The 26,126-nt window shown below is 36.6% G+C and overlaps 1 protein-coding gene across 14 annotated transcripts in view; it reads right to left on the bottom strand.

Moving 5' to 3' along the window:
* Nucleotides 1-1,413: 1,413 nt before the first annotated feature.
* bean1 (brain expressed, associated with NEDD4, 1) overlaps nt 1,414-26,126 on the bottom strand; it is a 97,103-nt gene continuing 72,390 nt past the window's right edge. For 2 of the 14 annotated variants that reach the window (XR_012382583.1, XR_012382589.1), the window contains 2 exons: nt 2,567-3,648; nt 1,414-2,464 (listed from right to left, as the gene is read on the bottom strand). Coding sequence is in view for 2 of the 14 variants with exons in the window: in XM_005166452.6 (XP_005166509.1) it covers nt 3,300-3,648 (349 nt within the window). In the remaining 12 variants the exon portion in view is untranslated. Of the gene's footprint in view, nt 3,649-26,126 lie in introns of all 14 variants that reach the window. The other 12 variants (XR_012382584.1, XR_012382590.1, XR_012382586.1 and 9 more) reach the window with 6 other exon arrangements.

Below are 26,126 nucleotides of genomic sequence, written 5' to 3'. Positions count from 1 at the left end.
GTATGTATATATATATACACAATATATACACATATTTATATATATTTATATATATATATATATATACATACATATATATATATATATATATATATATATATATATATACATATTTATATATATATATATATATATATATATAAATATATATATATATATATATATATATATATATATATATATATATATATAWATATATATATATATATATATATATATATATATATATATATATATATATATATATATATATAATATATATATATATATATATATATATATATATATATATATATATATATATATATATATATATATATATATATATATATATATATATATATATATATATATACATACATACATATATCATACCATCCAAATCTCATACCCATATATATATATATATATATTTTTTTTATTTTTTATTTTTTTAAATGTCTGGCTAAAAAACTAAAACATTTTTCCACAATATATTTTATTTTGAGAAACTTATACAATATTTTGGAACAGTAAACATGTCAGGCTAAATAATAAAATAATAATCAGTGACTTCTGCTGTTTTTCATTAGTTTCAAAAACAGATTATTTTGCGAATAAAATTATTATTATTTTTTTTGCTGGAGATACTGTTGTCCTAAAAAAAAAAAAACGTAATAAAAAATCTTACACATATCTTAGAAAAGGTATAGCAGAAAAAAATGGCTTTTAATGAATCTTTTGGCTTAATCAAGGTGTTAAAATCTTGACATTTCCAAACTATACAGTATACCTTGAAAATGGTTATCATCCCATGCCTAACACAGAAGTCTCAAGCTTTAAATAGGAAAATTATTTCAACTCTTTTTTTTTTTTTTTTTAAATTGAAATGCTATTGGTCAAAACAAATTCTTTTCACTTTGTTAAGCTAAGCCAAAAGTAACCCAGCCATAAATCAATTCAAATTGCTAAATTGATTAAAAAATGGCTCGTCACTGAGACTAAGAAAAAAGCCTTTTTTAAAAGGAGTGTACCTTTAAAGCTCTAATGAGTGGTGAAAAAAACTGTAGGTCTCTGCAGAAGCAATAAAAAGAAGAGTCATCATAATACATTGAGCTGTCATAAAAACTAATTTGCAGCAGACTAGTTTTTTTTTTTTACTGTTAAACTAATGTTACACACATGGCTGACATGTTATTAACATGACGCTAGCATGTTATGGGCATGTTTATAATGTTTCCAACATGTATTACCATGCTGTTGTCTTATAGTATGCCAGAGTATAACACAAGAAGCTCCAGAAGAGATATTTTAGAAATTTGTGTTGCATCTCTACATGAACATTCTCCTAAACAAGGTCAGGCAAAAGTTTCATTTGGTTTCTTTAAAGCAACTTAAATAGCATATTATTATGTTTTTCTTTTTTTTTCTTGAGCCGTCATATTAAATCCACATAAATGCCACAACATATTTATCTATTCATTTTCCTTCAACATAGTCTCTTTATTCATCAGGGGTTGCCACAGTGGAATGAGCTGCCAACTTATACTTATGCATATGTTTTACATAGTGGATATCCTTTCAGCTGCAACCCAGTACTGGGAAACATCTATAAACACTTTTTCACACTCATACACTACGGCCAATTTAGTTTATTCAATTCACCTATAGCGCATGTCTTTGGACTGTGGGGGAAACCGGGGCACCTGGAGGAAACCAAGGCGAACACGGGGAGAACATGCAAACAGCACACATACAAGCCAACTGACCAAGCCAGGACTCAAACCACCGACCATCTTGCTATGAGGTAAACATACTAACCACTAGGCCACCTTGTCACCTGCCATAACATAGTTAGCATATTGCTAACATTAATTAGCATATCTCTAACTTCTTTCAAGCAGATTTTAGCACATGGCTGACATTTCCGTAAATGAACACGATGCTAGCATGTTAGTGGCATGTTTATAATGTGTCTAGCAAGAATTAGCATGTTGCTAACATGTTTCAAGTATGCTTATAGCATAGAGCTGAACGTCCAAAGCTCAACATTTAGTATTTTAGAAATCTGCACCCTAAATCTGTCCTGAATAGTTTCAGAAAACTTATTTGTGTGTCCAGAATCATATTATGTTGAAGTGTATATTCCAAAGTCAGCGCTGACAGAATGCTTGTCAACTTAGCAACTAAAACGTGTTAAAACAATGTAATATGTTCAGAAACTGAGCCTGGTTTCTCTCAAGATTTTTCTTCCTTCACTTTGGTCAATTAGTGAAGTTTGTTCCTCGCCACTGTCACCACTCCCTGCTGAAAAATCCAGCTTAAACCAGCCTAGGCTGGTTGGCTGGTTTTAGCTGGTCAACCAGCCTGGTTTTAGAGGGGTTTTGGCCATTTCCAGGCTGGTTTCCAGCCATTTCCAGCCTGGTCTTAGCTGGTCAGGCTGGAAAATGACCAGCTAAATCAAGCTAAAACCAGCTTGACCAGGCTGGTTTAAGCTGGACATAGCTGGTTTTGGCTGGGCTCCCAACCTGGCTAGGCTGGTCAAGCTGGTTTTAGCTGGTTATCTTCCAGCCTGACCAGCTAAGACCAGGCTGGAAATGGCTGGAAACCAGCCTGGAAATGGCCAAAACCCCTCTAAAACCAGCCTGGTCGACCAGCTAAAACCAGCTAACCAGCCTTGCCTGGTTTAAGCTGTTTTTTTCAGTAGGGCTGGCTTGCTTGGTTGGTTGGGACTTTGGGACATTTACTCTTCAATGTTTGGACTTTTAGCAATGAAATTTAAACTGCACTGAACTGAAGTAAACTGAACCTCAACTCTGAAAACTGGACTGACACTGTTTCAATTTACTAGAACTTCTATGTTAAGCTGCTTTGACACAATCGACATTGTAAAAGCTCTATAGAAATAAACAAGAATTGAATTGAATAAAAAAATGGTTCTAGAACTAAAAGCGCAGCCTCTGGTGTTGCAGCATTACACTTTGCTCTCACGCAAAACTACCAATCACACTGAAGTGAGTTTCACCTGCAAAATTGTGCCAAGCACCAGTAAATGTGACCGCACTCCATGTCTAACAATAAGACACACATTTAACATCTAATTACACTACAAGCCAAAAGACAAGGTGAGGTAATGCACACAAAAGGGTGGTCGATAGCCCTGTGCTCTGGCTGTGTCAGGTCAAGCAGGAGGTGCAGTGTCTGTGTGGGCCTCAGAGAGGTAAAGTGGCCTTCTTCAGCTCTGGACGCTCAGCCACACAGAGCAGTTCCTCTCAAAGCTGGTTTTGGTTAACAGGGGATGCATGAGTGTGCCGGGATTATTACAGGATCCGGTGGGAAACGCTGTCCTGAGCACTGCTGTCCGCTGTTGTGTGTTTGAGCAGATCCAGAGGCATCAGGGGAAGAGGCTGGTTTTGTTCACTCATTACTGCCTCGTATGGCGGTGCCTCGTCTAAAGGTAAAGCTGATAAAGAGATGGAGGCCACCGGCTGGTGCCTGAAGTTCTGTAGTCTGCTCGGGTAACGGGACGAGCCACTGGCGGACACCCAGGACGCACCAGCGGGGAGATCCTCCATGTATTGATCCCGACACGGGTCTGTGAGGGAGTAGGGTGGTGGATCGTCTGTAGGAACATATATCTGCGTCCCTTGTCCCACACACTCATCATAACTGAAAGAAGAAAAAATATATATATGTGTGATTAAATGTGATTATATAAATTTGATGTCCAAAAAGATTTTATCAGTGCATTTAACAAACAGTATGCAACTGATACTACATTACATAGTGTATCCGGAAAGTATTCATAGCGCTTCACTTTTTCCACATATTTTTGTGTTATGTTATTCCAAAATGGCTTAAATTAATTCATTTCCTCAAAATTCTACACACAATACCCCATAATGACAATGTGAAAAAAGATTTTTTTAAATTGTTGCAAAATTATTAAAAATAAAAAACCTGAAAAATCACAAGTACATAAATATTCACAGCCTTTACTCAATACTTTGTTGATGCACCTTTGGCAGCAATTACAGCCTCAAGTCTTTTTGAATATGATGCCACAAGCTTGACACACCGGTCTTTGGGAAGATTTGCACATTCCTCTTTACAGTACCTCTCAAGCTCTATCAGGTTGGATGGTAAGCGACGGTGTACAGTCATTTTCAGATCTCTCCAGAGATGTTAAATAGGGTTTAGGTCTGGGGTCTGGCTGGGCCACTTAAAGACATTCAGAGTTGTTGTTAAGGCACTACATTGATATTTCGGCAGTGTGCTTTGGGTCATTGTCCTGCTGGAAAATGAACTGTCACCCAAGTCTGAGGTCAAGAGCACTCTGAAGCAGGTACATTCAGGGTCTCAGTACATTGCTGCATTCATCTTTCCCTCTATCTTGACTAGTCTTCCAGGGATGGTATTAGCCTGGTTATAAGTGGTGCCTGGTTTTGTCCAAACGTGACGCCTGACATTCACTCCAAAGAGTTCAATTTTAGTCACATCAGAGCAGAGAATTTAATTTCTTATGGTCTGAGAGTCCTTTAGATGCCTTTTGGCAAACTCTAGGCGGGGAATGGCTTCCGTCTGGCCACTCTACCATACTGGCCTAATTAGTGGATTGCTACACAGATGGTTGTCCTTCTGTACGGTTCTCCTCTCTCCACAGAAAATGCTGGAGCTCATCTTCCACATACGGATGATGGCGGCCACTGTGCTCATTGGAACTTTCAGAGCAGCAGAAATTTTTCTGTAAGCTTCCCCATCATTGTGCCTCGAGACAATCCTGTCTTTGAGGTCTACAGACAATTCCTTTGTCTCCACGCTTGGTTTGTGCTTTGACATGCACTGTCAACCTTGAGACCTTATACAGACAGGTGTATGCCTTTTCAAAGCAGGTCTAATTAACTGAATTTACCACTGGTGAACCCCAATTAAGCTGCTGAAACATCTCAAGAATGATCAGTGGAAACAGAATGTACCTATTCTCAATTTAGAGCTTCACGGCAGCTTTTTTATTTTAAATACATTTGCAACAATTTAGAAATATCTTTTTTTACATTGTCATTATGGGGTTTTGAGTGTAGAATTTTGAGGAAATATATGAATTTAATCCATTTTGGAATAAGACAGTAGCATGAATACATGTGGAAAAAGTGAAGCGCTATCAGTACTCTCCTGATGCATTGTAGACTGTACACTGTTATTGTATGGAATGTGCTGTTTTTGCATAAAAATACACTTACTTCAGTGATTTATATATAAAGAATATTAAGTTTAACTAAAATGTCTTCTTTAATGTTTCGTAAAAGTTATGTGAAGCAGTCAAGTAGACAATTTAATTAAAGTAAAATGTTAGAATGTAATGTAATAATGTAAAATGTAACCTGTAATCACTGCTGACAAAAGGGTAAAACCCATTTTGTTACAGCAATGGTCTCAAAATCGAAGTGTAGAATCGTCCATACTCTAACTGCTGATAATTCCCACAGTACGTTGCACATTAGACGTGAATTCGATTAGAGCTACAAAAGCAGCTGAAAAGTGTAATTAAACTACAAACATGGTGGACGCGTGAGACCAACAGTCAAGTAGAGATGCTTTGGTAAAGATGTACTTGAACTTATATATATATATATATATATATATATATATATATATATATATATATATATATATATGTATATATATATATAGACGTGTTTGGACATTAACATTTGAATGCATAATTATCCAAAGACCTGAAGAGATTTCTCTGCATAAAAGACTCACGAATGGCAGATTATCCTGCGGCTGCTTCTCCAATAAGGTAGGTAATTAAATATGAAAGAAATGTGGATGATTGACAGGGCTCATAACTAAGCAACATAATGTTCAGATAAAAAGGAAGTAGTGTGTCCCAAAACTTGAATACTCTTCTGTTACACACTCAAAAAAATTTTCTTCACAATAAAAAAGTACATACTTTAAGAGCGTAGTATAAGTATGCGAATTGGAACGCAATACATAGTAGTCTGAAACACCTTTATTAGTTGGATCAGCTATTTGATTAGGGTAGGAGGAAAACTGTGCTGAGCTGTGGCCATCCGGGAATAGAGTTTGAGACCTATGTGTTACACTAAATAACAAACTGACAATTTTATATACTATACATCATGGAAAGTACATGATAATCATTATTAATGATATTAACTGTTAAACAGAAGACATTAAAATTTCTTGGAGAATTATGTAGAGTATATTGATATATACGGGTCGATGAAAATCCTTGTGGTCTGACCTATACACTTGATTGGATACATTTTCTAACCACTAGAGGGCAGAGCTTTTCAAACTTTTTCATGCCAGGAAACCAATATATGATTTATTGACATTATAGAATTACTAAAAATAAAAATATTGTATAATATATAATGAATACAATTTTTTTTCTTTTATACGGTATTATAATAAAACAACAAAAATAATGTAATATAATATGAAAAACATTTTTTTTTTCTAAATATGAACTTACTGCTGGATTGTATTGAATTGATCACTTTATTGTTAACCTGGGCAGTCATCAGAACACATTAATGTTATTGATTTCTCAGGATAGGTCAGGCTATACTACATAATCCTTTTAGGAATTTCCTTCTAAATTCACCAGGCAGTATACATCTACAGCACATTTAAACATGACATGAAAATAATCGATACGTTAATATGTATTTTATATATAACAGTGTTAAATTATACACTTCCCCCCTGTGGATCCCCAACCCCTCTCTTGCAACCCTTATACCCAATAAAAAATGCAGGGTTTTACACAATCGATTTGTGTTGGGACAACATGAAGGAATTAAGTTTACTTATTAGTTTTTGCAAATTTAATTCAATCGGTCTCTATACATATTTACAAATACATAAACTAAATATGAACAATAAATTACAATTAAAAATGTATATAAAACTGTGTATATACAAAATGATTAAATATTATAACAAATGTCAGTTTATTAATACTGATTAATAATAATTATTATATAATTGATATAATAAATGTTCATAAAAACATTGAACTCATAAATGTATCAAAAAAAAAAAAAAATTCTTTCAAACAGTTTCACACCTTTGAACAAATAAACTACAAATACCACAAGATATTCATCATTTGAATCTTTTTGGTTAGAGACTTCCGGTCTTATTCACTTCCATTCATTTTTTGACACTATAAACACCATGTTATGCAGCTTGATGTTGCAAACTGATATTTTCTTATATTATTCTATTTAGTCTGTATGGTCATGCAAACATATTTATTATTCTTATAGTCATTTCCCCCATAGACAACTGAATCGGAAATTCTAAAACAAATTGCAAAAATGAGCCAAAATGAAGAATAAGGTCAATAGGACATCATGAAAAGTTTCTAAAATGTGTATTTGACAGTCTAGATGTATATATAGTGACTATATTTGTCTTATGTTGTTATATCTCCTGAATGCAAGACCTTCATGCTAAATATCACTGACATTGGATTCTCTTTTGCTGCTTCCCACTATGCCAAATTGCCAATTTCACTTTCTGTGAGCGATATCCTGCTACACTGCAAACAAAGCTCCAGTGAAGCACATCAGATTCAAAGCCTGATGTGTCCATCCAAGAGAAAAGCAAACAAAAAGAGCGAGAAAGGGACTGAAATGGCCTACTTGTACAAGTGTGTACGTGTGTGTGTGCGCGCATGAACTACATTAACCAGGGTCATGGGCTCTTCCAGCTGAAGTGAAGCAGTCTTCTGCCTGTGACCTCAGCGTTAGCAGAGTGTTAGGAAGGGAAAGAGCCAATAGGAGCAGGGTAATTGGATCTCGCTATGGTTAACCATATCAGACTGTCAGTGGGAGCAGAAACGGGATGCTAGAATTGGTTTAAAGCTCCGCCTCAGGCTAACACATCAGACACGAACACAGAGAGAGGAAACAAACATCGCTGTCATATACAACATATCTGCAGACTCAGAGACAATGTGATTCTTTTATGAAGAGAATTAATACTGTCACATAGCAAGAAAACACACACACACACCCACACACACACACTAAATTTGTTAACTTGTTAACTAAGATGAAAAGATTTATTTATCTTAACCTATGGTTAAAAATCTACTTTTCAAGCTGTTTAGACAGACGTGTGTAAGTATAGTGTGTAGACCGTCATATTGGGGTGATACAAACTCACGCAGTCCTTTTTTTAATTTAACAACATAAAAACGGTGGACCAATTGGAGCGGTTTTCAGAGCGACTGTAACTTGACATAGAAATGCGGTCCTCCCCGCCCACCAATATTGATTGACAGGTGCACATTACCATATTCTCAGTTTGTTGTTTCAGGTCCACCATTTTCAACGTATGAGTCAGAGCGATTTCACCAAAGAAACACCCTTGCTCTGTTTTTAGATGTAAGGCTCATTGGGCTCAACACAAGATCAACATTCACCACATGATCGCTCTCATCAGCGCCATTGTTTGTGTTGGTGAGTTTGCAAACATGAATACGTTTCATGGTGTCTTCCTTAAAGGGCCATAAAACCCCCTCGTTTCAGCAGGGTGTTTTCACACCTCTACTTTGGAAAAAGCCAGAAAAGTGGGCGTGTCCAGCTCTGTTTAGGGGGAGTGTCGGAGGAAGAAAAGAGGCACGGTGTGGGAGTGTCTATTTGGGCACGCGACTGTGTTTATATGTGCATCTGTAGTCGAATTATTTGCCAAATTATTAAATGGTGGACTTTAACTGTCTTTCATTCAGAGAATTCATTCATGTCCCTCGCGAAAAATGAGATATTTGATTCGAGGAACTGCTGTAAGCGTGTATTTTTCATGCAATGTTTGATACCGCACAGCGAATGACAGAAAAAAAAAAACTCTGCATTTCCCGGAAACTTAGATGCACTCGGCAGGTAGCGTCAGAAATCCGCGTGGGTTAATCCGGTCACAAAATGCGGTAAAAATCCTACACGAGGTTAAAGTTTGGTTGTGGTGCTAACATGTTTACACTCTGTGCAAAAACAAAAGAGCACTGGTCGCTCGATCACTTACCAAATCTGTAGAGACAGGACAATCACCAGCAACTAGAGCCGCATTTTTATGAAGAGAATACTACAAGCTAATCCGGATCTCAGCGTTTGCAGATGAGAACATCTCTCAGGTAAACAATAATCCTCCTTAGACACGTAAGTTATTGTTGTCGAGCGTCGCCTACACTGTTAATCCACACGTGACTCCAGCTGTGCTCTTACAGAGAGAAAATGAAAACGAAACTTAACGGCAGCAAACTATAAAAGCAACACTCCACGCTTGTTTTGCCAACACAACGTGGCGTCTCTGCCGTCTAAACACTATGACAGTAATGAATATTAATGAAGTTGCACAATAGAGCACACTGATTGGTTTGAACCAAGCCTTACTCATGCATTAATGCATCACACTGTAAGACGTAATAAGACACACTCTGGCACAGACACCCAGTCTGCACGCTGGAATACAACGCTATTATGTCATGACTGTGACGCAGCTTCAAAAATTCGTTTAAAACCGGAAGTACGAATTTGCTTGAAATAACGCAAAAACAACCAATTTACACGTTTTAGTGAAATATAGGTGTCCTAATAATGTTTTTAGCAGTGTGGGACACATATACGACTGTCAACAGCTCAAAAAATGTGTTTTGGTGTTTCGTGACCCTTTAAACTTCAGCCGTTTGCATTTCCTGCAGTCACAGAAGCTCCCAGTCCTCTTAACTAGATGCAGCATGAAAGTGGAAGCAAGTTGCCTCACCTGCGCGTCCCTCCATTGGTAATAACAAACTTGCCTTAAGCAGGCCGCACACCAGAAGCACCGCTCAGCGACAAGCAGTATCGCGCTATGCAGCACCATGCATTTTAGAATTGTAAACACAGGTTTCTGTCAGGGTACTCACACCGGCACCGCAAGTCACACCCCTAAAACAGCGACCTATGTACATGCCCTCAAAATGACACTTTTTTAACACAATCTAATAAAACAAATCTGAATTGTGTTTTGAACTGAACCTAAACTGCTACATAATATTAATATTAAATCTTTAAAAAGGGGTAAACTAGGTGCCTTTTCAGTGTCTTATAACACTGAAACTAGCAGAATTCTATAACAACTAGAATGTTCATAGCATTCTGACTATTCATATTTGACAAATATATATTCATATATTTACATTCGAAGCTTCTATATTACAGCTTTTCTGTCGCTTTGGGACAGAACTCCTTGGATTACCTGTAAAAGCCAGTGTCTTCCTCAAAAAACTCATTTCTGAAAACTTAATTTCTATGTTAATGAACATGTCAATGCCATCAGAAAGACAAGTCCTTGTGTCATTTTGTACAGATAAGACAGTCAAATTACTTTGTCATGATAGCAGTGTACTCTGGAGGGGTGTTCTGATCTAAACCACACCACCTGACAAAGGTCTTGTCGTCGATCCCAGTTGTAAGAGCATTAAATAATAACTTGACTTCTATTTGATCATTTGGGAAAGTGGCAGAAGTTAGATTTTTCCAATGTATCATCTGTTGAACTGCATCCAAATCATCACAAATACTGCAGAAGACACTGGAACCTGCATGGACCCAATATTCTCACAGAAATCAGTCAAGTTTTGTGAAGGTAACATCATGGTTTAGGGTAAGTTTCAGAATCTGCAGAGTGGATCTGCAACAGCCTGAGTTATCAAGACATTTGTGTTGCCCGTTACATTACAAACTACAAAAGAGGGCAAAATCTTTGGCAGGGCAGTACTCCTTCTCATACTTCCGCCTCCACATCAAAGTTCCTGAAAGCAAAGAAGGTCAAAGTGCTTCAGGATTGGCCGGACCAGTCATCAAACATGAACATTATTGAGTGTGTCGGGGTAAGATGAGGGAGGAAGCATTGAAGATGAATCCAAAAAATCTTGATGAACTCTGGGTTCCTGCAAGAATGCTTTCTTTGCCATTACAGATGATTTTATTAATACGTTATTTGCACTTATCCTGCAAAACTTATTTATTAATAAGTTATGATTGAGTCATTGCAGAGATGTATGGGTGCAGCCATCCAAGCTCATGGAAGTCATACACAATATTCAATATTTTTCCACTGCAGCATGACTTTATATTCTACACTGTACATTATTTCTGCTAAGTGACAAGACTTTTGTCTAAGCAAAGTCATACCTCACTGTCCTAATTAAATCATTCAAAATGCAGACATGATCATATTTTATTTTGAAAAAATAAGCGTAATTTAGAGACCTTTACCTTTCATATAAGCCACTTCTGATATCAAATGATCAACTAGAAGTCAAGTTATTATTTCAAGTTATTATTATATAAGTTGTTCCTAAAACTTGGGTAAGAGACAAGACTTTTGTCAGGTAATGTATGGCAATATTTTTTTTTTTTTGCTGTTTGTACTGTAATTTGTTGACAGATTACGTAATTATGATTCAGACAGGAAAAGACAGCACTGCATAATACAAAGAACAAACAAAACAAAACTAGAAATGTGAACATAGGAGAATCTCCTTTGAGATGCATGCACCTTCATTAGAAAAAGTCAAGATTCACCTGGGAGCAATGTACCAATTGTGCACAGATTTAGAAAAAAAATCTGATGGAAATGTATAGAAAAATGCATCATGACAAAATATTATGACAACTCGTTCAGCCATTTTGCATGTAAAGGCTAATGCTATAAACAAATGTTTAAATGTCGTGAGGGGTGAGACTATTCAGACAGAAACCAGTATAATACATTTTAATCAGCATGACATAAAGTAAATTAAATTAAAATGATAAACATCAGAGAATTGGACAGAATCATTTGCATGGATGTACAAAAGCATTTGCAACTTGTTCAAAAAAACCATAAACTGCTTTTTTGATGTGCACAAGTGACACAATGATGTGAAGATTGAACAGGTAATTCTGAGAATTTCAATTCTGATCTGAGAAACGGACCAAAGCGACTGAGAAAAAAAAACGTAAGATTTTATAATTAAGCTTTGAATGTCTGCAATCATATTTAAGAGACATTTGTGGTTAAACCTAGTGTGGTTGACCATATTAAGACAAATCGATCACCAAATAAGATGAAAGAGTTCTAAATTTGAACAAAAGTGGTCACAAGAAACGCATTTGAATGCATGTTGATAACAGGTGAAAAACAAAGCCACAGTATAAAACTACTCCGGAGAAAAAAAAAATTTGATGATAATCATATTCTATTCTCTTGGTATGCAAATATTTTCTGGCTGTTCACTTGCTGTTTCTTTTCTGATATTCCTTGAATCAGGCTGTCGTGCAACAGTTAAATGAAGTGAATATGTCTGTTGATTCTAAAGTTGTAGATGATATAATAAACAGATTTAGCAGCAGAGGCTGTACTGAAGGGTCTCCGCTCCTCCGTCAGGCTTCACTGAGGTGATGAGGGATAATTAACACACCACCTGCTCAGCTGGAGGAGATCACCAGACCGGGGAAAATGGCTGAGCTTGACTGAATTAAAGGAGCGGGTAAACGCCAAAGACTATTTTATTTATGTATTATATTATTTATTGTTATTATTTTAAGTGTCTGAGACTAAATCAAGCTAGTCTCACTCTTCCTCTCACAGTGTTCTCTGTCTTTTTCTGTTCTCTTGTCATGATGGTAATCATCACACCCCAACATGAACATGAAAAAACGCCTCTTCATGTGAACTCTGACTAACAGTTGGAGTTGAAGGCCATTCTTTATTTTTGCTTCTGCCTTTCTAGTCGGCTGAGATTAAAATGCACAGAGACACATCGCACAGTTAAAGTTACTCACAAGAAACAGCATGCATCCTAATTTTGTACATACTAGTACCATCAGGTATAATTTTCACATTCACATTTCATGGGAGAATTGGCTCAAAATGGATACTATTATTTAAATTTTTCTTTTTTAATTCAAAATATACTGTTTTTTGACAGTAGCCTATGCTTTCTAATCAGCCTATGCTTTGCAATTTAGCCATTCCATCTTCCTCAGGTTGGTCAGCCCCTTGCTTCTCAGTGAAAAAGAAAGACGGTACCCCAAGATATTGTACAGACTATAGAAAATTAAATGCACTTACTGAGCCAGACTCTAGTCCACTCACATTTATTGAAGATTGTGTGGATGAAGTGGGCACTGCCAAACAACAGTAAATTTGATTTATTAAAAGAGAACTGGCAGATTCCTTTAATCACGCACGACCATGAAGTCTTTTATTACTCCAGGCACATATTCTTATAACGTTATGAGTTTCGAATTACGAAATGCTCCCGCCACTTCTCTGAGGCTAATGAATTATATGGTAGCTGACCTGGAAGGTTGTGCAGTTTACCTCGATGACTTGGTTGTATATAATGACTCATTGAAGAAACATCTGTTGCGAATTCAGCAGTTATTCGAGCACCTGAAGGAAGCTGGGCTTACTCTGCAAAGTTTGAGTTTGTTTGGGCCATGATGATCTTTTTGGGTAAAGTTGTTTGACATGGGATTGTTCATCCCTTGAATGACAATATCAAGGCACTTGAGAAATATCACCCACTAGAATTAATGTGCTTCCAAGGCATGGTGTCATATTACTAGGTTATTTGCAAGATTTTTTTCAGAAACTGTAGATCCCTGTAGAGGTCTGAATAATTTTCTACAAGACCCAACCGTTCCCACTAAATTTAGATTTGGTTTCCAAAATCTCACATTTAAATTGGGCACGACCAAAACAGAGAGATAACAGATAAAACTGTAGGTTGTGCGAGGATTGTAGGCTAAATGTCAGTTTTGTTTGCTCCTTTGTGATGAGGCATGTGTCCCTCCTTCAACCTGAGGTTTCAATCTTGTGACTAAAGGGTAAAACTTTGAGGTATTATCACATCGCGCAAAGGGTAATTTGTTTTCTAATTTCTTTGCAATGATACATGAAAAAGACTACTATACACAGGGCTTAATTTTTGTACCAGAACACACCAGATCCGAAACCACTGAAATCTGATCCGGCACCTGATTTTACAATCCCCCTCCTCAACCGCCCTCCTCCCCTGTTCGCGCTGTTTACTTTCACTTTCTTCCGTGACTCCCCAACCCTCTTCACTTTCGTCCGTGACAACCCCCAGCTCTTCACTTTTGTCCTTTCACCCCTCCTCCATTCAGCTTCCCCTGTAAATTTCCCTTTGATTTGGAAATGTATTCCTGCGCCACAAGAAATCAGGTTGGGGGCTGGGGGAATGCAGACCTCTAGATCCCTTGCTGCCTTGCTGGATTTGCTGCTTCACTTATGTTTGTTTGGAGTTCAACCTGTCAAAATGCCTTTAAAATGTGAAGGCCTTACTTACTAGTGCTCCGTATCTTGCTGCTAGAATAGACCATTTAAAATGCATGTACAGTAGATGCGTGTGAGATTGGAGAGGTAGCTGTGCTCTTAAAGGATGATAACAAGGGTTTGGAATGTCCAGTATGGATTTTTTTCAAGGAAATATTTGCCTGATCAGGAAAATTATTCCGTAATAGAAAAAGAAGCTTTAGCGTTGGTCTGGATGCTTCAGCATTTTGATATTTATTTAGGAGGATCGTGCTTCACCTGTGATGATATATTGTGATAACCTTTTCACGTGTTTGACAACTTCGCAAAATTCTAACCAATGTTTGATGCACTGGTCATTATTTTTACATCCTTACAACTTGGAGATCCGCCATATATAGGGGAAGAAAAATATTTTTGTGGACGCCCTGTCTTGTTTGCCGGTTTCTTGAAGTGACTGAGGCATGTTGATGGCTGTCCTGTTAATGTTTAGCTGTGTCTCAAATGGCACACTATAAACTATCCAGTCATGCACTATGTACTTATGCACTTTCACACTCAACAGCATGTGTATGTAGTGTCATCCCAAATGGAGCACTAATGTTTTTTTACTAAGCGGAAGTTAAAACCGTTTCCCTGATGATGTTTGTCTATTTAGTAAATTAAATGACCAAACTACCAAATAATACCTGCTATGAGTTTAACCACATTCACCATCAGGAGGTGCTATAATCACTCTCACAGGAGAATTTTGCTTTCGCCATCCAAAATAAATAAAGTTATCTAACATGTGCGCCTGAAAGCTCCGGCCCTTCCGCTACATGGGCAAACCTGCGATTGTTTAGTGCATGAAGTGTCCATTAGTCCACACTTAATTTTATTGGCTGAATGAGTGCATCATCTGGGTAATTAAAGTGCTTTTATTATTTTCAGAGTTTTCAGTGTAAACGTCCTACTTACACTATTTATACTACAAAATCGCGTAGAATAGTGCATAAGTATGCGATTTGGGACGCAGCTATTGTTCTAGGTATCAGGGTGCAGAGAAGAGGTGAGGTTATTTTTTTTTCTAGTTTTGTTGATTTGATTAGATAATTATTTTGTGAGATAAACTGGGCAAAAGAGCTCTTTGAGTTAATTTTATGGAGGAGGGTGTGACGACCCATTGTGGTAACTTTTCTGTTGCAGTGTGGGCGCGTGTGTGTGGTGTACTCAAGCGTGTGTTTAAATTTACAGTTGATTTCGCCAGGATTGGGAAAACTGTTGGGTTCTTATTGACTGTTAAAAGAAAGTTTGGTTCTTCCTGTTATAAGCAGCATGTCTTTCTTGGAGGACACTGGCTGGGGTTGGAGTCTGATGGTTGTCTATTCTTCAAGACCTGTGGTCTGTGGTCAGGTTAGGATTTTTTAATGTTTTGTTAGGTGAAATAAGTTAACTAAATAATTTTTTTTTTTTCACAGCGAATGCTCTCATTGTCTTATTTGTGGTGATCAGGTTTAAGGTTGCAACACATGTTAGATAATACTATTTCAAATTCATAATTTGTCAAATGAGTTAAATATTTATCTTCAATCTTAAGCATGACATCTTTAGTCTTTAAAATTCAACAAAAATATTTTATAATAATTTGTTGATTTCACTCTCATAATTATGAGTTTGTATGTACATTTTAAATTGGTGTCATATTTTTTTTAGGGGCTTTCACCTTTAATTATTAGGACAGTGGAACGGAGACAGGTATGTGTGGGTAGCAGAGAGAACATAGAAGGAAAGAGTAAAAACCTGCTGGAAAAGTTGGCGGTTCATTCCGCTGTGGCGACCCCAGATTAATAAGGTGAAAAGAAAATGAATAAATGAACATGGTTATTCTTTAGGTGAACAATTCATTCTTGCAAGTGAATCTACTAAAAAGTGCCTGTTGTGGTGATTTTCAATCAAAGTCTTACCATTTGGTTCTAAGTTTGGTGTTGTGGTCCTTCTGTTGGCATCAGTTTGATGGCTAAAGTCACAATATTCTAACTTTTTACCGTTTATAATATTATAAAAATATAATTTATTTATATAATATTTTACTTTATATGTCTCAATATTGAGGGTTTTTGTGGCTGAAATGGGACTTCCATATAGTTTCTGAGAGACCTTTAGGACCTTTATAGCACTAAACAAACAACTGATTTGTGGTTGAAATGATCTAACTTTAAAACTAATTTTGAACTCAAAATCAACAATATAATAAAAATACAAAAATACAGCACTCAGATATACCGTGGCGCCACTGTGTCTAAGAATTACACACTTCAGCAAACTCAGTTTGGCAGTGATGACCAATGACTGCATAGCTTGGACTGTACACAAATGCATTATGCTGTCTTTTCATTGAGTTGTACTGTTCATTTGGTCTGTTATGTGACTGATTCACAGACATACGTAAAGTCAAACTCCAACTCCAACAAGTCCTCATCAGTCCACTGTAAGAGCTAAATCATACAAGTTTACACTGCACAACATCAGAAAGATAAAGCCCTTCTTAAAAGACAAAGCGCAACTTCTTGTTCCTGTCCTTGTCATTTCCAGACAGTTCTATTGCAGTGCTCATCTGAATGGATTTAGATCATGCAATCAAACCTCTGCAGATGATTCAGAGAACCATCCCAATGGAAATACAAACCTCAGCCTACATTTTTGTGAAATGCAGCTCTGGGTACGTTTCATTGCACATTTCAGATGTCAAATCCACTAGAAGACGATATCTACATTTTTGCAAAACTGAAGAACATTACTTAGGTTACATTTGCACATTTTACGTTCTTACACGTTCTTCTTGTATACTGTATGTCCTTGTGAAGCTGAAGCTTGTACAGATCTCCAACTGACCTGAACTAAACTCTTACCTAAACCAACAGTAGGGATTGGTATCGTTTGAGTGCTAAATTGGTACTTTTAAAATGGTACCAGTGCCAAAACGGTGCCTGAACCAATACTTTAAACCACAAGTTTATGATGGATGACTCTAGAAAAACTTTGTATTTGACAATATATATATATATATATATATATATATATATATATATATATATATATATATATATATATATATATATATATATATATATGTATGTATATATATGTTTATCATTTTAATTAAACAATATAATTAAAGTTTTTAACAAATACATCAATTCATATTTGATATATTTAAACTGCATTAATCTTTCTCTTTTGATCATTTGTTTGTATGCATGAATTTAAGATTTGCATTATGCAATTAACTTCATATTAGCTTACTACTAACTTGTGGAAAGGCTGATATCAAAATCAGGGAAGCCTTTTTTTTCTAGGGTAGGAGTTTGTGACTGTTTACATGGACATCAGTGATTGAATTGCTTCCCTTAATCTGAATAAGACAATAATTTGATTAGGGTGTTTACATGAGTTGCTTTTTGAATGTTTCTTAATGATCCCGTTATACATGTTACAGCACATAGATTGATTAATGTCATTGCGTCAGGCTATCCACATTTCCTCTGGAGTTTCATGTAGTTTCAGGTTTTTCATATTTAATTTGTCGACTTTAACTGCAGTTCGGCACTTTCACTTTCATTCAGCAACATTGTTTATGCCCCTGTGACAAACTGAGGTATTGGATGAGAATATAAAGTAAGGACTGATGAAGGAGTCTTGCTTTAAGAAAATTTGAAACTGCACGCCGAATGAAAAAAAAAAAAAAAAAAACTCAGTATTTGTCACCCCGGTGTCCTCGGCCCTTTAAAGTAGTGAAACATCTGTTGTTTTTTATTTTTTTTATATATATTTATGAGAAATTGTAATAACTTTTCTTGAAAGTCAAGTTTACATACAATAAGTTTATTATGCCTCTGAAAAAGCTCAGATGATGGTGTCAAGGTTTTGGAAGTTTCTGATTGGCTAAGCGACAACATTTGAGTTAATTGAAAGTACAACTGTACAATAGTATTTAAGAAAAACATCAAACACACTGCTTCCTTGTGTGACAACATGGGGAAATCAACAAGCCAGAATCAACAAAAAAAGCCAATTTGCTAAATTACACAGGGAAAAAAATTATAGAACTAAAATTGAGCCGTTTGGCCATAATTGTCAGTGTCACATCACATCGCAACTGTGAAGTATGGGGGCTGCAGCATCATGTTGTGGGGCTGTTTTGCTGCAGGAGGGACTGGTCCACTTCACAGCGTAGATGGCATCATGAAGAAAGAACATTATGTAGAAATACTGAAGCAACATCTCAAGACATCAGCCAGGAAATTAAAGCTTGGCCACAAATGGGTCTTCTAAACAGACCATGACCCTAAGCATACTGCCAAATCAGTTAAAATGTGCTTTAAGGAAAACAGAGTGAATGTTTTGGAGTGGCCATCACAAAGCCCTGATCTCAATAGAAAATTTGTGGGCAGAGTTGAAAAAGCTTGTGCGAGCAAGACAGCCAACAAATCTGACTCAGTTACACCAAGTCTGTCAGGAGGAATGGGCCAAAAGTCCTTCAATCTATTGTGAGAAGCTTGTAGAAGGATACCCAAAACATTTGACCAAAGTTAAAGCAAAAGCTAAAAAAAAGCTAAGCTAAAAAATAGAGGAAATGTATGTAAACTTTTGACTGTCAAGAAGTTCTCTGAAAATTCTCTCATTATTCTGCTGTTTAGCAAATGTAAATAATTTAGGTAATCCTAATAGACCTAAAATAGTAAATGTTTAGTATGATTTACCATCAGACATTTTTCTAAAAATGGTTATGTTTCTTTTTTAGAGTGTATGTAAACTTCTGGTTTCAACTATATATACCCCTTGATGCTCCTTACGTTCTTATCACAGCACCAGCGGCACCGAAATTACCCACCAAAATGTACAGTATATGCGGAATCAGACCAGTGCATACACGTTATAGATTATATGGTTATATGGGTTCTGGTACCCAACCCTAAACCAACACTGTTTTCAAAAGCAAAAATCAGACAAACGTGCACTGTGACCATAGTTTTACCTTGATTTGAGCTTTTTTTTGTGGAATCATGCTTCACTGAACTCGAATGCTCTGGATCACAAGCACAATACTGTATGAAGTGAGCTACTAAGCAAATTAACCGCACCAGAAAAAAAAGTTGTCCACATGAAAATAAATAGATGAGGCAAATGTATTTAACTACAAATTATGGATACCGCCATTTTGAAAACACTTTAGAATAATTTTTCACTACATTTTTTTTTATCAAATCAAATCACAGCACTGCACAACTATACTGCAATAAGCTAAATTGTTACACTTCATAATTAAAATTTTATAAATAAATTTTATAAATGAATCATCAGGAGTCACTGGTGCTCATTTTGTTTTGCCTGTTATTTAAGTAACTTAAGTTTCTTTTCAGCACTTAAAGAAATATTTTTGCTGCTTGTTTAAACTTATTTTAAATAAGCTGAAACAACACTTTTTTTGAGATAACTAAAAAAATTAAGTAAATTGAACATAAAACGATTAAGTAAACTTAATTGATTTGTGTTGGGACAACATGAGAATTGTGTGGAACCCTTCATTTTTTACAGTGAGTAAGCTACTACCAAATTTTCACTTTTGAGTGCACTTTCCCTTTAACCTTCCAGTGAATTTAAGCAGAGATTGATCTTTTCAGTACAGCTCTTGATGTCCAGCATACATCAGTAGAAAAAAGCCTATTGTTGTATATAAAGGCTCTTTATGTTCTTCTGAGTTCTAATACATAGCCTGAAAGAAGATATGCATGGATATATCTTTCACAATAAGATCAATAACATGCATTGAATAAATATGTACGGTGAACTTTAATTTCATGTTGACTTGGAAAATTGATCGATTGATTTCAGAGGTCACATTTGGCCAGGTCATATCATTTTATATCTAGATGGGTTCAATATTCAACTTCAGTGTTTATACAGACCTCTGCTCTACAATCTGATAAAGCTGTACTCAAAGGATCACAAATGCTATTGTCTTACCTGTAAACGCACAATTCAATTGTGCACAATTCAATTCACAAATCGATTCATAATTTAGATTTCATGATTAAATTCTCACAGTGAGCTTTAGCAGAATGAGATTGAAAACAATAAACATTAAATGGAAATGTGTCCATTTATAAGGCTATTGCTGTGCATTGTTCGTGAAATATTAAAACAAACCACAATAAAATATCTGTATAAAGAGTAAAGGCTTTGCCTGTGCTCCTTACATTTAAAATTAGAGGCAGCCACAGCATTTTAATCAAGGATGCAAGAATAGATGTTAATCTAAACTGCACTGTATTATTTTTAAAAATTGAGGCAAAAACCGAATGGTCTGACTTCAGTTTTGTTAAACTGTTGGCCTATTACATGAAACGTAAAACAGCAGAAGAGCTGAAGGAGATGCAGCTTCACTGCCTGCCAGCAGGTGGCACTTATGAACAGCAACGATATCCTATTTCCTGTTTCATGTCGCTAGCCAGGGCTTAATTTGTGCCGGATCCGGATATTGACCTCATTTTATCGATCCCTCTTGTCACACGCACCCCCGCTCGTCACTTTCTTCTGCAACTCCCCAACTCTTTTCGCCTGTGACTCCCCAACGCTTTTCGTCCGTTACACCCCCTGCTCTTTTCTTTTGCCTGTGACAACCACCCCCCTTCCTGCGCTTTTCACTTAAGTCTGCCACACCTCTCCCTCCTCTGGTAACAAGCCTTTCTAAAAAAAGATTTAGCTGTTTGCGTTTATTGAAAAGTCAGAATTAATAATAAATCCCAATAAAACAGTCACTTAAAAGTGATGTTTTGTCTTCAGTTTTGCACTCAGGTGCGCTTTGTACTCACACTACAAGCATACTGCGCCGAAGCCCAACCAAACTGCGCTCTGGCACACCTCATACAACCAGGCCAACTGAACTGCGCATGGGCCTGATTCGGAGCACTCACACTTGTCAAATGAACCAGGAAACATGCCCGGGCATGGTTCGGATAGACTGGCGTGAGTGCACTCTAAGTTTAGAGGTGGGGTTTGGGGGCATGCCCCCTTTAAAAAAATCGTATAATTTTCATATGACTGAAATTGAATAAATTCGTACAAATTAGCCACTTTTCTGACAAGTTTCCTTGTGGGATCAGGGTGGTCTGTCAGAACTAGCTGCATTTCTCTGCATGAGTGTTACCTTAAGTGGTTTACACTCAGGGTGTGAGCAGTTTTGCACTGTCCAACTGTTAAAAAGCCTGTCTCCCCAGGGAGCCTACACACACACACTCCTCAACTGGTTATAATTCATTAATCAGGCTTTGCAAATGTCATGACTAGCCATGACTGTGTCTGTTATACCATCTATCCTAAATTAATAAACAGCTTGTGTTTGCTTGTGTTTGCTTTAATGCTTCTTTAAAAATGCACTATTGTTCTTCCCAGTGTTAGCATATGAGCTTCAGTTGTTTTTCCAGCTTTGGCTAATTCTTCCCTAGAGGGTATGATGAAAAACACCTGCGGAGGACTGAAAGTCAACTATCTCAGTCATCCACAAAGGTAATTTAATATACATACAGGTTTTACCATAATTAAACCATTTAAAATGTGTTAACCATTTAAAGAAGACATACATATCAGAGAAAAGTACATAAAATAATTACACCGACATTAAAGCTGCACAATTAATTGAAAAAAGATTGCGATCTCGATTCGACCCCCTAGATGGTCTTAATCCAATTTCTACGGTTCTGCCAGTCATATTTTTAAGTTCAGGAGAGAAGAAAAGGCGGCTGCACGAGTCTTCTCATTGTTTCACATACATTGCTCAGCGACATGGACACCTCCAAATGATGTTGAAAGAGTCACATACTGTATTTACAAGGTATAATTCACCCAAAAATGTCATTTTTGTCTTCATGTAGCCTATATAATGCTGTTTTCGTGGCCGGGAAATCACACGTGACGTGAGCTGCTGACCGTGAGCTGTTACCACAGAGGGCGGGCGCGCTCTTCTTTCGTGAACAGAACCTGCATAGGCTGTGAGTAACAGGCAATAAAGTTGTAAATAATATTCAGTTTGTGGCACAGAGTGATCGTTTGGGAGCCACGAGCGAAGCATGAACAGCACTTAGCAGTGAAAATGAAACTGAAAGTGTGCACATCATTTAAATAATCATATCGCATTTTAGAGTTATGATTGCGACAAACATTTGATATGTTTTTTCTTTCATAGCGAACACACAGTTGTGCATGAAGATAAATGTTTACAGTGAAAGTATAACTACACTCGCCTATATAATGTTGATTTTACCAGTGAATAAAATGGTCTAATAATGTTGTCAATGACAGATTGCAAGCATAGGCTTATATCGCAAACATATTCAACATCAAAATTATTATAAGTAGAATATAATAATTTATAGAAACCAGTAGACCTACACATAATATTATTATGATTGTTGTTTTACCATATGTTTGAGAAAAAACAATAATTTCTGACTCATATTAACCTTTATTTTACATCTACAGAATCGCGAGAACATCGTGATCTTTATTTTAAGCAAAAAAATAAAATAAAAATTGATTCTCATTTTAGCCAAAATCATGCAGCTCTAACTGACATACAATAAAATAATAGAAGTAATAATTCATTTATTAATTCTCTTTTCGGCTTAGTCCCTTTATTAATCCTTTATTAAAGAACCGCCAATGTATTCAGGACCAGCGGATGCCCTTCCAGCCACAACCCATCTCTGGGAAACATCCACACACACTCATACACTACGGACAATTTAGGCCTGCTAAATTTACCTGCTAATAATCAAGCATATATATATATATATATATATATATATATATATATATATATATATATATATATATATATATATATATATATTTTTTTTTTTTTTTTTATTTACTTTTTTTTTTTTTGCAAAATAGTCATTGAAGTCAGAATTGTAAAAGCTTAAGTAAGTTAATTAGACAAGTTAGAGTAACTGTATAACAATGATTTATTCTGTAGACAATTGGGGGAAATGTTTCTTAAAGGGAACAATAATATTGAGCTTAAAATGATTTTAAGATTTTATTGTAGCAGAAATAAAACAACTAAAACTTTATCCAGAAGAAAAAAGGGAAACACTGTGGAAAAAAAATTATAAATTCAAAGGAAGGCTAATCATTTTGACTTTAATTGTACATAGAAAAGCTATACAATCTGATGGTTTTTCATTAAAGTAATTTTAATAAGAAAGTTGACAAGTTAATTAATAATTAGAATTTCAACATTAACTTTGATAAATGCTTACATAAACATATTATTGCTTACATAAACATATTATTGCTTACATAAACATATTTTCCCAGAGATGGGTTGCGGCTGGAAGGGCATCCACTGCGTAAAAACTTGCTGGATAAGTTGGCGGTTCATTCCGCTGTGGCGACCCCGGATTAATAAAGGGACTAAGCCAACAAGAAAATGAATGAATGAATAAACATATATTGATAAACAATTACTGTTTGCCCCATAGGTCAAATCTAAAATAACAGTGCCAAATATATACATTGCTCAAAAATATAAAACAACACTTTTTATCAAAGGAGAGCATTAAATGACTTAAACTCCTGGGACTTTGTTCTGGTAATGCCTGTCTCCAAGAACAGTCTCGAGAGCACAGTGGAGATTCCAGGAACCTGGCAGTCACTGAGAAGGGGGGATTCAAGGTCCTTAACCCATGAGCAGGTTCGTGATCTTCTACTTTGTGCAAGTGCCAGAGCCGTCTAAAATGACCTCCAGCAGACCACCACTTTTAATGCCTCTAACCACACTATCAGAAACAGACTTCATGAGGATGGGCTAATGCCCTGACCTCTTCTAACAGACTCTGTGCTCATACAGTATGAAGCTTGAATAAAATATACAATTGAAAAGCACTGGCATCCTCTCCTTTTCACACATGAGAGCAGCTTCACCGTGAGCACCTAGGTAAACATGAAAGGGTCTGTAGAAACCATGGAGAATGTTATTCTGCTTGTAACATTGTTCAGAATGACCTGTTTAGTGGTGCATTGCTGTATTAATATTGTATTTATATATAGGTATACACAATCATTTAAATATTTTAAAAAGTAAAGCCTTTAAAACCAGTAACTAAAGAAAGAAGCCTAAACAGAAGCTTAATTATGGAAGTTTAAATGTGAAGTTTCAAAGAGAAAAAAATTAGCTGTTTGTTCATAAATGTGTAACTATTTTTGTACCTAAACTTGTGTAAACTTATTTTCAAGACAAAGCTCTTAAAATTTATATTATGCTAACACGATTGGCTAAGTTAACAGGTACGGTCTGATGAATGCATTTGACTTACAGGTAAGTCACTTCATGGTGATCAATGTGAAATTTGTAAGAGTTGAAAAATAGCCTAATCATAACAACAGATGTTATCTATTGATATCACTCTCCTTCAGCTTGTTCCCTGTTCATCACGGGTCACCACAGCAGAATGAACAGGCAATTAATTTGGCATATATTTTACTCTTCCTGCTGCAACCCAGCACTGACCAAAAACCTTTAGAAAAAAAAAAAACCTTCAGTGCTGAGAAACATCCACACACTCCATTCACACAATTTTATCCAGTTCGACTACACCAGAGGTGTCCTACTAAGTTTAGCTCCAACTTGCTTCAACACACCTGCCAGGAGGTTTCTATTATATCTAGTAAGAGCTTGATTAGCTGTTTCAGGTGTGTTTGGTTGGGGCTGAAGCTAAACTCCAGAGCTGCGTCCGAAACCGCCTACTACTCAGTAGCGCAGCGTGCAAGGGATGCGCACTCCAGAATCTCGCCAGAAGTAGTAAGTCATCCGGGTATTTCTCGCTTACTGATTTTCGAATTCTATGAATTCGGACATACTACTCGGCTCACATACTAATTTTAGCGTATTACATAGTATGAAAGTATGTGGTTTCGGACGTAGCCCAGGACACCAGCCCTGCAAGACCGAGTTTGGACACCCCCTGACCTACACTGAATGTCTTTGGACTGTGGGGAAAGCCCTTTGGACCATAAAGGGGGCAGGATCACCAAATGGCCCACAAAACCCACAGTGGCCCAGTGAAACAAGACTGCCATGGTCCAACCCAAGGGCTGGTTCCAGCTCAGGACTCCTCTTTAGGTGAGTAGACTTTGACCTAAACTACAATGGGATAACAGCACAGCCAAATGTTCCCATCTTCATTACTTTTCTTTCCGTCAGCAGTCTAAGTTTAGTGCATCGGAAAAACAGAAGTCAACACGACTGCAGTCTTTTGCCACCTTAAACTCAAACCTCCAGATTCCACTCAGCTCCAAGCCTCGCAAGGACAAAGCCGACCACCTGCTAACCACGTGGGAACCCCCGCTCAACAGAAGCGAGGGGCGGACTGGCCATAGGGAGCACCGGGCCTTACGGTCATCTGGCCTGCCACCGTGATTCAGCCCCTAACACTTTTCACATACAGCGCTTCTCCTGCCCCCCCCACTTTTCATAAACATCGCGCACATTTTTTAATTAATTATTTTTGGTTTGCTTTGTTTGGTCGTAAAAAAATGAGAGGTTTTTCAATCATTACACTCTCTCAAACTTTTCCTTTCTTTACTCCTCTCTACAACCGTTTGAATGTGTGTATGTGTGTGTGTGTGTGTGTGTGTGTTTGTATCAGGTCTTAGTTTTTTGTTATGCTGTGTTCACACCAGATGTGGAATGCTTGACTAAACTGCGATATTCACACCTAAATGGACGCTTGAACATTTTAAGTTTACTTGCTTCA

This window comes from Danio rerio, chromosome 7, assembly GCF_049306965.1.
Source record: "Danio rerio strain Tuebingen ecotype United States chromosome 7, GRCz12tu, whole genome shotgun sequence".
NCBI classification, from domain to species: Eukaryota; Metazoa; Chordata; class Actinopteri; order Cypriniformes; family Danionidae; genus Danio; species Danio rerio.
The sequence above is the reverse complement of the archived record's forward strand: the minus strand, read 5'-3'. Positions and strand labels throughout refer to the sequence as shown.